Genomic DNA, 15,930 nt, shown 5'->3' with positions numbered 1-15,930 from the left:
TTTTTTTTTTTTTTAAACCCCACATTTTGTTTATTTATTTATTTTTGGCTGTGTTGGGTCTTCGTTTCTGTGCAAGGGCTTTCTCCAGTTGTGGCAAGCGGGGGCCACTCTTCATCGCGGTGCGCAGGCCTCTCACCATCGCGGCCTCTCTTGTTGCGGAGCACAGGCTCCAGACGCGCAGGCTCAGTAGTTGTGGCTCACGGGCCCAGCCGCTCCGCGGCATGTGGGATCTTCCCAGACCAGGGCTCGAACCCGTGTCCTCTGCATTGGCAGGCGGATTCTCAACCACTGTGCCACCAGGGAAGCCCTAGGGGATATTCTTAAACAAAACTATAAGAAACAGTATCTATTTCTGATTTATAAGCTTTGACTTATCAGAGGTGGGAGAAATATCCTTTTCCCCAGCCATGGAAAGCAAAACGCTTCAAAAGAAAAAAAAGGCATCGCAAAATTATCTTGAGCAGGGAACATACATTTTTGGACTATTTCCTGATTCCATTTTCTAAAAAGTTCTTATTACTTAGATGTGAATTCTAACTTTTGTATCTGTTCTTCTTTCCAACTAGTGTTCTAACAATGTATGTTCAAGTAAATGGCATATTAATAGAGAAATAGGTCACTTTGCTTCTGCATTTCATTGATGTTTAACTTTGGTATTCTTTGAGAATTATCAACCTTGGTCTCAACACTTCTGATATGTTCTTTAGGAATCTACTTACGGAACCCATATCCATGAGAAGCGAGAAGAGCGAGAGGCAAGGTTCTGTAACACTGTTCACGATATTGTGAACCGAGGGGGCAGAGGTCTCATTCCTGTCTTTGCTCTTGGAAGGGCTCAGGAGCTTCTCTTGATTTTAGGTATGCCTTTTCTTTTTTATTTGGGAGATTCTCAAAATCTTACAGTGCAGTTATATCAAGATAGTTGCATGTCCTTGGATAGGTCATTCTACCCTTTGGGGCTGCAGTTTCTGTATTTAAGAATAGGGACTTGGTGCCAGAAAGAGCCCAGAGCAATAGTGAGTCTCATACCGTGCTGCTGGAATATGAGTGGTGTACCATCAGCATCAGAAGTCTTAAAAAGATGCTACCCTTTGACCCAGCAGTTCAACTTCTGGGAAATAAATACATAGAAAATTTTGTAAGTAAGAAAATTCATAATTCTAAATATTTTTAAGTAAATATTATGTTAGTAAATATCATATTGTAGGAAAAAATCATGTTTCAGATGAGTCATTACGTATTTTTACGTAATATATTAAGTGGACCAAAAAAATAGGGTTCAAAACTGTGAACGCTGATCCTAGTTAGGTAAAAAACACACAAATGACTGGAAAGACATTTAAAGATACCCAGATGTTAAATCTGGATAGTGAGAAAGTGGATGATTTCTTTTTCATTTTCTGCTTTTCTCCATTTTCCAAATACTTCAATGAGCATGTGTAACTTTTTGTAATAAGAGGAACAGCGGGTGTCACTTTTTGCATATATTTGTATTTAATGACCCTTTTTAACATTCTGTGATTATTTTCTGGGGAATACACTCTTCTTAAAGAATAACTGATAAGTGCCTCGTACGTATATAGCTTCAACGTGAAGAACTAGAAATGATCTTGAGCTCTTACTCTCAGTTCTCAGTTCATCTGTACGATAAATAGTATCCCTGTTACACTGAAAAGGGAAACAAGGGAAAAAGAATAAATGACCTCAGATCAAAAGCAAATCTGAGAGAGACAGGACTTAGTAGAAGCTAAATTTTCTAAAGCCTAAGCCAGTCCGTTTTCTCTTGGTTCTTCTTTCAAACTGCAAGTCACATTTGTCCTATAGAAGTCTTGAAATGAAAAGTCTCCATGACAAAGTAATCTGAGGAGCAGAAGAAATTAAGAGAGTGAAACCATGTTGTCACCATCAAATTGGGTTGCCAGGTCTAGCAAATAAACATACAGGACGCCAGGTGAATTTTAATTTCAGATAAATAATAATATTTTAGCCTAGGTATGTCCAATATTTAATGTATATTATTATACTAAAAATCTTTTGTTTGTCTGAAATTCAAGTTTAATTGGGCGTTTGCTGTTTTTGTCTGGCAGCCCTACTATCAAGTATATTATGATTCCTTTTATGAGCCAGGACTGCTCTATGCACTTGGTTGCTCCTTGTCCCTTAAATTCTCCTCGTAATGTGCTGTAATAGCGAGAGGATGACTGCGCGAGCCGCTGGTTTCAGATCTCACCTGAGCTCTAACCATACGACCCTGGGCAAGTTATTCAGCTTTTTTTAACATTTAAAATTTTTTCTTAAAAATACACCAAAAAGGGGTGTGCTCAGAGCAGGGGGTCTGAAGAAATGACTTGTCTGTTTACAACACACCCGACAGGAATCAGGGTTCATTGTGACAAGGGGCACAAAACTTGTGGCCTTCCTATGAACATATACCCAACATGTATCCCCCATTCACCTCCACGTGGCTGCTGGGCAGGACCAGTGGGACGGGGCTCAGTACTGGAAGGAAAGCTACAGTATTTAGTGGGGGTGTTTGCCACCTGGAGCCTGTCCTGTCCACGTGTGGCTGGGCCATGAGTGGTGTTACAGGCATAAAGGCTTTGAACCCCTCTCTTCAAGGAAAAAAGAAAAATAGATTCCATCTATATGCCATTCCGGAAAAGGCAAAACAATGGAGACAATAAAAAGATCAGTGGTTGCCAGGAGTTTGGGGGGGAGGGGAGATGAATACATAGAATACAGAAGTTTTTATGAGCGGTGAAAATACTTTGTATGACATTATAATGATTTTATGTCATCATACTTTTGTCCAAACCCATAGAACGTGCAACACTATTCACTTCATAAAGCGAACCCTAAGATGAACTAGGGACTTTGGTGATTATGATGTGTCAGTGCAGTTCAGCCGTAGTTAAAAAAAAAAAGTCTTAAAAAGAATTAACACTCAGGGTAGACGTTATTGGCAAAACCTTTGTTTCACTTTTATATATGTATACACATTATATATGTGTGTGTTTGTTGGACTGTGATGTAAAATGTGCTTTTTAGAATAAAAAAGTTTGCAGGTTACTGTAGTTATACTGGCAAATAAAAGCACAAATTAATCTAAAAAGAAAAAAAAAAATACACCAAAAAAATAGGAGACTGTGATGTGATCTTGGGATGTAGCATACTTTGCAAGGTATTTGAGAAATCATAAGAGTATATATGAAAACATCGACACCATTAAAAATTTTAATTACATCTAAAAGAACATGAACGATTAAACCAGAGGGCAAAGAAGGAAATGTATTTGTAATATGCATGACAGGAAAAGTCCCTGTCCTTATATAGAGTTTTCACTTACACATCAAGTAGAAAAAGAACATTCCCACACTTTTCAACCTTTCTTAGCCTCAGCTTCCTAATCTATAAAATGGAAATAAATCTTCATAAATTTGTTTTGAAAATAGGAATAATATATGTAAATTGCATACTAGACATTTAATACATTTCCTAAATGCAGGTGTACCTAGTAGAATGAATGATGTCTTTTGGCCATACTACCTTCATAATATTTTGGGATTTAATGAGGATTTTCAATAAAAACAAGCCTTCTTTTGAAGGTATGTTGCCCACTGTTTTCAATAATTATCAGAAACTGGTTAGCAGTTTTCTAAAAATATAGTCACACAGTAATGTGACTTTTTTGTGTTCAAAATCGGTTTTAACTCCTTTGGTGGTCCTGTCTTGTAATTAGTAAAGTCTAATTACAAAGTGTCTAATATCAGTTAAGTCTGTATGAAATATTAATAAAACATTTTTATTTAAAACCATCACAGAATTTAGTGTCTCTCTGGAGTCATAAGTTATGGTCTCTTATTCAGCATAAACTCTACCGAATTATTTTTAAAAGCCTCCACGTTTGAGACTGTGATCACAACATTCTTTTTAGGTCCCGCGTTAACACTTAGAAGTCGGTTTTGTGAGAGGGCTGCCTACGGACTGGGAGAAGATACTTGCAAATGATGCAACCAACAAGGCTTAACTTCCAGAATATACAAACAGCTCATACAAATCAATATCAAAAAAACCAACAACCCAACCCGATCAAAAAATGGGCAGAAGCCCTAAATAGACATTTCTCCAAAGAAGACATACAGATGGCCAATAGGCACATGAAAAGATGCTCAACATTGCTAAATTATTAGAGAAACGCAGATCAAAACTACAATGAGGTATCACCTCACACCTGTCAGAAGGGCCATCATCAAAAAGTCTACAAATAAATGCTGGAGAGGCTGTGGAGAAAAGGGAACCCGCCTACACTGTTGGTGGGAATGTAAATTGATGCAACCACTATGGAGAACAGTATGGAGGTTCCTTAAAAAACTAAAAATAGAGTTACCATATGATTCAGCAATCCCACTTCTGGACATATGTCTGGAGAAAACTCTAATTCAAAAAGGTACATGCGCTCCAGTGTTCATAGCAGCACTATTTATAATAGGCAAGACATGGAAGCAACCTAAATGTCCATAGACAGATGAATGGATAAAGAAGATGTGGTGTATACACACAGCCATAAAAAAAGAATGAAATATTGCCATTTGCAGCAACATGGATAAACCTAGAGATTATCATACTAAGTGAAGTCAGTCAGACAAAGACAAATATCATATGATATCACTTATATGTGGAATCTGAAATATACAAATGAACTTATTTCCAAAACAGAAACAGAAACAGAAAACAGACTTATGGTTACTAAAGGGGAAGAGTGGGGCGGGGGGATAATTTGGGAGTTTGGGACTAGCAGATACAAACTACTATATGTAAAATAGATAAACAACAAGGTTCTACTGTATAGCATAGGGAACTGTAATCAATATCTTGTGATAAACTAGAATGGAAAAGAATATGCATATATATATGTATAACTGAAGCACTTTGCTGTACACCAGAAACTAACACAACATTCTGAATTAACTATACTCCAATTAAAAAAAAACAGAAGGAAAGAAAGAAAGAAGTTCTTGTTTTATAAGTTTGAGTTAAGACCAGGCTAATTTTTCTTAACCTCTTTAAAATACAGTTACGTGCTTTATTTCTTGTCTGAATTTTAAAAAACTAATCGTACGTGTCATTTATTCTTTGAACTGTTTACTCCACATAACAAAATATTTGTTTCCTGTAAAATCTCTCCAGACGAGTACTGGCAGAACCACCCAGAACTCCATGATATCCCAATATACTACGCGTCGTCTTTGGCCAAGAAGTGTATGGCGGTGTACCAGACATATGTAAACGCCATGAATGACAAAATCCGCAAACAGATCAACATCAACAACCCCTTTGTTTTCAAACATATTAGTAACCTTAAGGTGAGTGCCTGTAGAAGAAAGAAGGACAGATAATACTCAAGTAAGTCGTCAGTAGTAGGAGATGCCTGACGTTGATTCTGTGGCTGAATCCTTGCTGAAGTCTTACCTTTTCTGAAGCAGGCATCACTTTTTCTGAGGGAAGTCAAAAATTTAGCCACTGGCATTCTTTTTTGCTTAAACAAATGTTGCCACTTGTTCCAAGACTCTGCATGTTCTCAATATTTACTATTGCTAAAAAGCTTGGATTGCTCTGCCATAGAAATAAGAAGCCCTGATGAGAAAAATATCTTACATATTTTTTCTGTTCCTACTCAAACCTAATCATCTTTTTGATTAGCACTGCAGATTCCATATATGAAAATTTTCATGTTTATTTTTCTAAAGCATTCAGTAAAATCTGATTTCCTTTAATTTAAAAAAACGTTTCATTCCAACTAATGCTCTAATCGTAATAAACATAATACCCCAAATCATTCAAGTAGTAAGTGGTCTTCCAGTTATCAATAGGCTCTGTTCATAAAGTATTATTTTTTAAGTTAATTGCTTAGGAATTAGAGCCAAGTTTTCCCTCGAAACAATGTTAAACTTTTTAGTTAGATTTTCTGGCCAGCTCAAAATATTGATGAAGTGTGCAAAGCCATTGTGAGTCTTTGGGGAGGTTCTTTCAGAGTTCTCTCTTGGGCGGATAGAAACCCATTTGACTCTTCCTTTTACTTTCTGCCTGCCTGCCTGCCTGCCTGCCAGGCACTGAAAATGGTCCTAATTGTCTTTTCGCTACCGTAGAAGGTTTTGAAGTCAATGTGAACTAATTGCTTTTTATCATTTTGTTTTCATTTCATTCCCAGCCTAAATAAACCATTTAGGGACTTGGTAATTAGACTTAAAATGTTTACTAGTCTTGTCAAGGCCCTTCCAGTCATGTGATTAACCTTTTTACCTCACTTTTCGGTGTTCTTTACAAATAAGGAATGCTTTGTCAAACCTTGGTATTTAACATGCTTTTACCATTCCCTTTTCTTTCTCAGAGCATGGATCATTTTGATGACATTGGTCCCAGCGTTGTAATGGCCTCCCCAGGCATGATGCAGAGTGGCTTATCCAGAGAGCTCTTTGAAAGCTGGTGTACTGATAAGAGGAATGGCGTCATTATAGCGGGATACTGTGTAGAAGGGACGCTTGCCAAGGTCAGTCAGAGCCTGAGACCATCGTGTTCTTCCTAATCAAGGCTGCAGAGGTGGCAGTATCCTCCCAGGTTTTTCCATTGAAGTAGTTCTTTAAATAGTGCAGGTTTTGACTTTTAAAAATGAGGATGGCAGTAGGCAGCTGGAGATGTTCTTCAGGTTGAAGAATGAGGTCCTCAGGTGAGTGGTTGGCACGTGAAAGTTTGAGACGCACTCATCTGGTTGCAGTAAGAAAAAAAAATGGAAGGGAATCTATTTGAGACAAACACATGGATACCCTCATCTGATGAGAAAGAGATTTACTCATAAGTGTTCTCTTGAAAAGCTGGAGAATGTGTTTGGGTTGATTGCCCATCTTACTCTTGATATAAGATGGTTGATATTAACTCTGAGGGATATAGACATTGATGTGCAAAACTTTAGAGAAAGTTTATGAATATTCCTGCATCACCTTCTCTTATCTCTTATCGATAACTTCAATTTTATTTTTTTAAATACATTATGATTCCCTGCTTTGATCACTTTTATTACATTACCTTATTCTGTAAGTCACTTAGACAGTGTTGGCTGTGTATCTAAAATAGATTTCCAGAGTAGAAATACATCTGTCCTTTATACAGATCCTCTTACCTGGAAAGTGACTTTTTAGAGCAGATAGTTCGGGATACAAGTGTACCTTTCTAATCATAAGTTATAATTTTCACTTCGAGGACCCCAGGTATATCGAATTTTTGTTAATCTGCTTACTTTCCTGATTAAATGTTTGCTTGATCAAGAAAAGAAGTATTTGATATTTGCTAAGTCAATAGTGTTAGAATGCTTTTTGTGTTAAAGGTCCTAAATTAGTGTAAGACTTTATGGCTGGGTGGAAAAGTAGAAAATATACCTTTTCTTTTCTAATTAGAGAGTTTATGTGTTTTGTTTTGTTTACTTTTCTTTGTTTTTTAACAGCATATCATGTCTGAACCTGAAGAAATCACTACCATGTCCGGACAGAAGCTACCACTGAAAATGTCTGTTGATTACATTTCTTTCTCTGCTCACACAGATTACCAGCAAACCAGTGAATTTATTCGTGCTTTGAAACCGCCTCATGTGGTTAGTCTGTGAATTTGATTTTCAACATTAAACGCTGGAGGAGGCGTGCCCAGCAGCAGCTGGCTCTCAGAGCAGACACTGCCTTCCTTATGGTAGCCGGTAGCGCTCTCAGCAGTGCCTTCACATGCACTGCGTCTGACCTTTACCACTCCCCTTTGAGTCAGGCAAGCTGTGCACTTCAGTCCTCTCCATTTTACATGGCATCTCTTACTCAGATCTACCAGCTCCAGCGTTCTTTCTGTTCTTTTCTGCTGCGTTCTTTCTGTTTTTTTTCTTCTGCTTCCCCAATAACTTAAGAGCCCTGGCTTTGCAATGTGACTGTTTTGAGTCCCAGCTCCATCCCTTACTTGCTCCGTAGCCTTGGGCAAGTTACTTAACCTCTCCTTAGCTCATGTGTAAACAGGGATGATAATACCTCGTAAAGTTATTGTGAGGACCAGATGAGAGCACATATATCTAAAGCACGTAATAGGGTGCCTGGCAAATGGGAAATACCTATTAATGTGGAGAGAGGAGAAAGGCAAGTCATAATAGTAAAAGCTAAAGATGCAGTTAGATATGAAATATATTACACAGCTCCTTACTAATGTGATTTGTTTATATTTTTAAGTTTTATGTAATTATTACAGTAACAGTTATATTTTGGGGGGACTGGAGAGAGTTAAGCTAAAGAAAAAGTATCTTAAATTAGAGGAACACTTATGGAACATGAGTCTAGAAAGCAGATGGAGCAATGAAGTACCATTTCTGATTGTAGCATGTTTCAAAACTTCATTCCTTTTTACGGCTGAATAATATTCCATTGTCTGTATAGACCACGTTTTGTTTATTCATCTGTTGATGGACACTTGGGTAGTTTCCACCTTTTGGCCATTGTAAATAATGCTGCTGTGCACATTGGCATGTGACTGTCTGTTTGAGTCCATTTTCAGTTCTTTTGGGTATATACCCAGGAGTGGAATTGCTGGATCATGGGCTAATTCTGTGTTTAACTCTTTGAGGAATCACCAAACTGTTTTCCATAGCAGTTACACCATTTTACATTCCCACCAGCAATGCACAAGGGTTCCAGTTCTCCATATTCTCGTCAGCTTGTTATTTTCCCTTTTTAAAATTGTCACCATACCAGTAAGGGTGAAGTAGTACCTCTTTGTAGTTTTGATTTTCATTTCCCTGGTGACTAACGACGCTGAGCATTTTGTGTACCCTTTTGTTCGTTTTTTAGTTCTTTCTAGCATATAGTCCTCACAGGTAGTTACCATTGGCCCTTAATGAGCAGATTCTTTGGTGGAGAAAATCCCTCACCTACTTGGCTTTATAGCACGTCAAGTTTAGTTACAGTGTAGGCAGTTCATGGGTGCCTTCTGGTGTGTGTTGTTTATGGATATCCTCCCAGATTTTAAAGCTGTGGAGGAAAAACTGTACTGCTCTTTCTCTCTGGAATCACCACCTCATCCTTGGTCCCATTTTGTTGCTCTCCAGACTCTGTCTCTGCCGTCAGTTTAAATTCCTGGATTGAATTTGATGCTTACCTTCCTCCAATAACCAAGTCAGCAAGTCTGTCCACACAATAAAATAATAGTAGTGTTGGTGGTAGTGGTAAATAATAGCTAGCATTTATCAAGTATTTACTGTGCACCAGGCACTGTACTGGTGTTTTACATGTATCAAGTCGCTTACTCCTCACAACCAACAACTGTTTTCTAGATGAGAAAACAGAGATGTTAAATAACTTGCCTAGAGTTACCCAGCTAGCAACTGGCAATGCCAGGATTTGTGTTACAGCAGCCAGGCCCCAGAGCTGGGGCTCATCATCTCTAGGCCATATGCCTCTGCCTGGTGGTGACACTGGACAAGCTTCTGTTAGTCCAGGCAGGAAATCATCTACCAGTAGTCTGTAGGTTAAGAATGATCTCTCTTGTAAAAAATAAGTTATGAAAGTGAATTAGAAAGACTGGTAGCTAATGCAGTCGTTGTAAACACGTCTCCAAAACATGGTTTCATTTGGTTCTGGAATATTTTATATGATATTACTTTAAGAAATAAAGTATCAGAAGTCATTTTTTTTCACATAAAAATCTTATTTTGTTAGTCTTATATTAAGAAACCTAAAGAAAACTGTGGGCGTCTTCTGAGATAGTAGGAGTAGCAGTAGTCACGTACAAGAAGAGCCTTATGCGTATAAAGCTGGTAGAGACTGCACAAGTCACCTGGTCCAGCCCTCTCCCAGCGCGAGCGCAGAAGCCTAGAAAAAGTACGGCTTTCACAAAGCTGTGTATCTCGATAGTGGCAAAACTGGAACAGAAAAGAAGTTTCTTTACTCTCTCTTGAAATAGTTCCACTTAAGGATCTTTTAAAGCCAAATAGAATGAAAACATCACACAAGTTTGATTGACTGGAGATCCTTAAAAGTAGTGTAGTTTAATAACTTCAAGTATATCTCCATTTCATATAATTAACTAATTCAGATAACAGCCATCATTAATCTGAACTAAGGATGCTTCCCTATGCTCTTTTACAATTTACACTTTGTAGATTTTAGTCCATGGAGAACAAAACGAAATGGCCAGATTGAAAGCAGCCCTGATTCGAGAATATGAAGATAATGATGAAGTTCACATAGAGGTTCATAATCCTCGGAATACAGAAGCAGTGACCTTGAACTTCAGGGGAGAAAAACTAGCCAAGGTAAAATGTTATGGTTTTTAATCCTGTCCATTCCAAATAGTTCCTAATCCCTTTAGGGAAATGTATACTTCTTAAGAATATCCAGCTTTTAATTAATCAAATAATGTGCTCAACGATGATTTCTGTCTACTCAATATGCTATAAGACCTTGATCCTTGTGCTTTTAGGCTTTTTCTGATCCCACTAATTTGTTTTTCACATGGAAAATTTTCAAATAAATTAGATCTTCAGTCTGATGGCTGTTAATCCACATTCCCACTTACTTTTCATACCCATGTTAGAGAGTAAACTAATGTCCATTACTGTTTTGTTTTTTTCCATTACTGTTTTTCACTACATCCAATACAGTATTCTGTCCACCTCTTGGCATTCTCCCTAAGAATCTAAAAATAGGCGCATATCTAAATATAATGTCTGTGGATATTCCATAATGATGGAATTTATAAAGATTTGTCTTTTCAAGAGTTAATCATTTTTGATGATGAAATATAAGGTTTTCAGAATTTAAAAAAGAAATAGTTATGAAAAAAAAACCTTACCTGGGATTTTAGAGGGATGCTGTAAGAAGTCTGCATTTTTACCTCCTGTTCATCAAAAATCTTTTTAAGATACCACTAAAGGAAACTTTTTAACTATCTGTCTGAAGTTTTATTTATTTATTATTTTTTTAATATTTATTTGGCTGCGTTGGGTCTTAGTTGTGGCACGCGGGCTCTTTGTTGTGGCGCACAGGCTTCTCTAGTTGTGCACAGGCTCAGTAGTTGCAGCGCACGGGATTAGTTGCCCTGCAGCATGTGGGATCTTAGTTCCCCTACCAGGGATCAAACCCACGTCCCCTGCATCAAAAGGCAGATTCTTAACCACTGGACCACCAGGGAAGTCCTGTCTGAAGTTTTAAATATCAAACATGTTAATGAGCAACTTTACAGAATTCTTTTAGTACATAATGAGCCAAATATGAGGAAGCTAATTGATGAATATCGTTTCTTGCAGTTGAATTTGAGGAAAATTTGCAAAAATTAGGATGTGAGGCTCTTCTTGCCAAAGAAGAGCAATTGGTTGTATTTACTCCTGAATCTTACTATTCACAAAACTTTCCAGGGGCCAGTTTAATGGAAGAGATCTTATACCTGTAGAAAAATATATTCTATAGGTATAAGAATATTTACAATTGGGAATCTAGAACGGTATTTCCCAAACTCTACTGGTTGCAGTGTGGGGAGTAAAAGAAAGTTTTTCGGTCAATTGAGGAGAAGCCAAGTTGAACAAAGTTAAGCTGAATTTATAGTGAGACTTTCCAGAGTTTTTATTAGGCCATTGTGCATTATAAATCCTCAAGAAATACAGTATACAGCATTTAAAAAAAAATTTTTTTTTCACATCTTTATTGGAGTATAAATGCTTTACAATGTTGTGTTAGTTTCTGCTGTATAACAAAGTGAATCAACTATACGTATACATATATCCCCATATCCCCTCCCTCCTGCGTCTCCCTCCGACCCTTCCTATCCCACCCCTCTAGGTGGTCACAAAGCACCTAGCTGATCTCCCTGTGCTGTGTGGCTGCTTCCAACTAGCTATGTATTTTACATTTGGTAGTGTATATATGTCCATGCCACTCTCTCACTTCGTCCCAGCTTCCCCTTCCCCCACCCCATTCGCTCAAGTCCGTTCTCTACATCTTTGTCTTTACTCCTGCCCTGCCACTAGGTTCATCAGTGCCCCTTTTTTAAATTCCATATATATGCATTAGCATATGGTATTTGTTTTTCTCTTTCTGACTTACTTCACTCTGTATGACAGATTCTAGGTCCATCTACCTCACTACAAATAATTCAATTTCTTTCCCTTTTATGGCTGAATAATATTTCATTGTATATATGTGCCACATCTTCCTTATCCATTCATCTGTCAATGGACACTTAGGTTGCTTCCATGTCCTGGCTATTGTAAATAGTGCTGCAGTGAACATTGTGGTACATATTTCTTTTTGAATTATGGTTTTCTCAGGGTATATGCCCAGTAGTGGGATTGCTGGGTCATATGGTAGTTCTATTTTTAGTTTTTTAAGGAACCTCCATACTGTTCTCCATAGTGGCTGTATCAATTTACATTCCCACCAACAGTGCAGGAGGGTTCCCTTTTCTCCACACCTTCTCCAGCATTTATTGTTTGTAGATTTTTTGATGATGGCCATTCTGACTGGTGTGAGTTGATACCTCATTGTGGTTTTGATTTGCATTTCTCTAATGATTAGGATGTTGAGCATCTTTTCATGTATTTGTTGGCCGTCTGTATGTCTTCTTTGGAGAAATGTCTGTTTAGGTCTTATGCCCATTTTTGGATTGGGTTGTTTGTTTTTGTGATACTGAGCTGCATGAAGTGCTTGTATATTTTGGAGATTAATCCTTTGTCAGTTGCTTTGTTTGCAGATATTTTTCCCATTCTGAGTGTTGTCTTTTCATCTTGTTTGTGGTTTCCTTTGCTGTGCAAAAGCTTTTAAGTTTCATTAGGTCCCATTTGTTTGTTTTTGTTTTTATTTCTATTTCTCTAGGAGGTGGGTCAAAAAGGATCTTGCTGTGATTTATGTCATAGAGTGTTCTGCCTATGTTTTCGTCTAAGAGTTTGATAGCGTCTGGCCTTACATTTAGGTCTTTAATCCATTTTGAGTTTATTTTTGTGTATGGTGTTAGGGAGTGTTCTAATTTCATTCTTTTACATGTAGCTGTCCAGTTTTCCCAGCACCACTTATTGAAAAGGCTGTCTTTTCTCCATTGTATATTCTTGCCTCCTTTATCAAAGATAAGGTGACCATATGTGCGTGGGTTTATCTCTGGGCTTTCTGTCCTGTTCCATTGATCTATATTTCTGTTTTTGTGCCAGTAACATACTGTCTAGATTACTGTAGCTTTGTAGTATAGTCTGAAGTTGGGGACCCTGATTCCTCCAGCTCTGTTTTTCTTTCTCAAGATTGCTTTGGCTATTCGGGGTCTTTTGTGTTTCCATACAAATTGTGAAATTTTTTGTTCTAGTTCTGTGAAAAATGCCACTGGTAGTTTGATAGGGATTGCACTGAATCTGTAGATTGCTTTGGGTAGTATAGTCATTTTCACAATGTTGATTCTTCCAATCCAAGAACATGGTATATCTCTCCATCTGTTTGTATCATCTTTAATTTCTTTCATCAGTGTCTTATAGTTTTCTGCATACAGGTCTTTTGTCTCCTTAGGTAGGTTTATTCCTAGGTATTTTATTCTTTTTGTTGCAATGGTAAATGGAAGTGTTTGCTTAATTTCTCTTTCAGATTTTTCACCATTAGTGTATAGGAATGCAAGAGATTTCTGTGCATTAATTTTGTATCCTGCCACCTTACCAAATTCCTTGATTAGTTCTAGTAGTTTTCTGGTGGTATCTTTAGGATTTTCTATGTGTAATATCATGTCTTCGGCAAACAGTGACAGTTTTACTTCTTCTTTTCCAATTTGGATTCCTTTTATTTCTTTTTCTTCTCTGATTGCTGTGGCTAGGACTTACAATACTATGTTGAATAATAATGGCGAGAGTGGACATCCTTGTCTTGTTCCTGATCTAGATGAGATGTTTTCAGTTTTTCACCATTGTGAACGATGTTTGCTGTGGGTTTGTCATATATGGCTTTTATTATGTTGAGGTAGGTTCCCTCTATGCCCACTTTCTGGAGAGTTTTTATCATAAATGGGTGTTGAGTTTTGTCAAAAGCTTTTTCTGCATCTGTTGAGATGATCACATGGTTTTTATTCTTTTATTTGTTAATATGGTGTATCATATTGATTGTTTTGTGTATATTGAAGAATCCTTGCATCCCTGGGATAAATCCCACTTGATCATGGTGTATGATGCTTTTAATGTGTTGTTGGATTCTGTTTGCTGGTATTTTCTTGAGAATTTTTGTGTCTATGTTCATCAGTGATATTGGTCTGTAATTTTCTTTTTTGTGATATCTTTGTCTGGTTTTGGTATCAGGGTGATAGTGGCCTCTCAGAATGAGTTTGGGAGTGTTCCTCCCTCTGCAATTTTTTGGAAGAGTGTGCGAAGGATAGGTGTTAACTCTTCTCTAAATGTTTGATAGAATTCGCCTGTGAAGCCATCTGGTCCTGCACTTTTTTTTGTTGGAAGATTTTAAATTACAGTTTCAATTTCATTACCTGTGACTGGTCTATTTATATTTTCTAATTCTTCCTGGTTCAATCCTGGAAGGTTGTACTTTTCCAAGAATTTGTCCATTTCTTCCAGGTTGTCCATTTTATTGGCCAATGGTTGCTTGTAGTAGTCTCTTAGGATCTGTATTTCTGCGGTGTCTGTTGTAACTTCTCCTTTTTCATTTCTAATTTTATTGATTTGAGTCCTCTCCCTTTTTTTCTTGATGAGTCTGGCTAAAGGTTTATCAATTTTGTTTATGAAAGAACCAGCTTTCAGTTTTATTGATCTTTGCTATTGTTTTCTTTGTTTCTATTTCATTTATTTTTGCTCTGATCTTTATGATTTCTTTCCTTTTACTAACTTTGGGTTTTCTGTGTCTAGTTTCTTTAGGTGTAAGGTTAGATTGTTTATTTGAGATTTTTCTTGTTTATTGAGGTGAGCTTGAATTGCTATGAACTTCCCTCTTAGAACTGCTTTTGCTGTAAAAAAAAATTTTTGACTCTAGAACTGAAAACACACTTTAGGTATATGTGTCATTTTTATATTTAACTTCATACAGGCATAGAGAAACTGTTGTCAATATCTGTTTCCCCAAATGTAGTTTTGTATTAAGAGTGTTGTTCTGTTATTTTAGCCATAATTTTATTCAAGATCATTAGCTTTAGTTACTTTTTTTCCTCAAGTGTAATAACCTTACTTCGGGAGAAGTCAGATTTATGGCAGTCATCCTCAGGCATGTAAAACAGAAACTAAGAAGGAGGTAAAGAAGTCAGATCCACAAAAACTATCAAAAACCCATGCAGTTTACTGTCGAGAATTGTCAGGCCAAGCAATTGTGTGCGTGGTAAGAAATCAGCATGTTGGGAGCTAGCACACCGTTGAATAAAGAAAGAAACCGAGGCTGGCAGCACAGGGTGAAGCCAGAAGAACCACTCAGTCCTGTTCTCCAAGGTACTTGGTTCTCCCGGCAGACACCTCATCAGCATCCAGGATGTCACTGCACTGAAATCAGCCTCCTTAAGTCACCAGCATTTAAGGAGAAAATGACGCCGACAAACCACGTGAAACAGAGCTAGGTCGCGTTATAGTTACAAGAGCAAATGTTACCACTGCCTCACTGCCATCTGCCCTTAACTGACGAAAGGTAAACAAATATGAAATATAGGGTCTTTGTCCCCTTTGAGTTCATTTATTTGTAGCTGAGAAAAGTTATATTTAAGAATGTTGGATTTCATGTTTGCAAGAGTTTTGTTTGTTTGTTTGGTGTTATTGTTAGTTTTTGAACAGTCAGTACTCTCTTCTCTTAAAAAATGTTCCCCCTCAGTTGTATGAGCGCATCCATACCTGTCTTTACAGAGCTTTTCATTCAGAGATGATGCTGCTGTTTGGGTCCGGCATGGCCTTGCATCTTTGCATCATGG

At 37.5% G+C, this 15,930-nt stretch overlaps 1 protein-coding gene across 2 annotated transcripts in view; it reads left to right on the top strand.

The window, feature by feature from the left end:
* CPSF3 (cleavage and polyadenylation specific factor 3) overlaps positions 1-15,930 on the top strand; it is a 44,934-nt gene that overhangs the window by 14,575 nt on the left and 14,429 nt on the right. For both annotated transcript variants that reach the window (XM_082425838.1, XM_082425837.1), the window contains exons 7-11: positions 708-858; positions 5,188-5,363; positions 6,389-6,547; positions 7,496-7,642; positions 10,178-10,330. In XM_082425838.1, the coding sequence (XP_082281964.1) occupies positions 708-858; positions 5,188-5,363; positions 6,389-6,547; positions 7,496-7,642; positions 10,178-10,330 (786 nt within the window). The remainder of the gene's footprint in view (positions 1-707; positions 859-5,187; positions 5,364-6,388; positions 6,548-7,495; positions 7,643-10,177; positions 10,331-15,930) is intronic.

This window comes from Balaenoptera physalus (assembly GCF_965194825.1).
Source record: "Balaenoptera physalus genome assembly, chromosome: 15".
NCBI lineage: Eukaryota > Metazoa > Chordata > Mammalia > Artiodactyla > Balaenopteridae > Balaenoptera > Balaenoptera physalus.
This window is presented reverse-complemented; position numbering and strand designations above follow the sequence as displayed.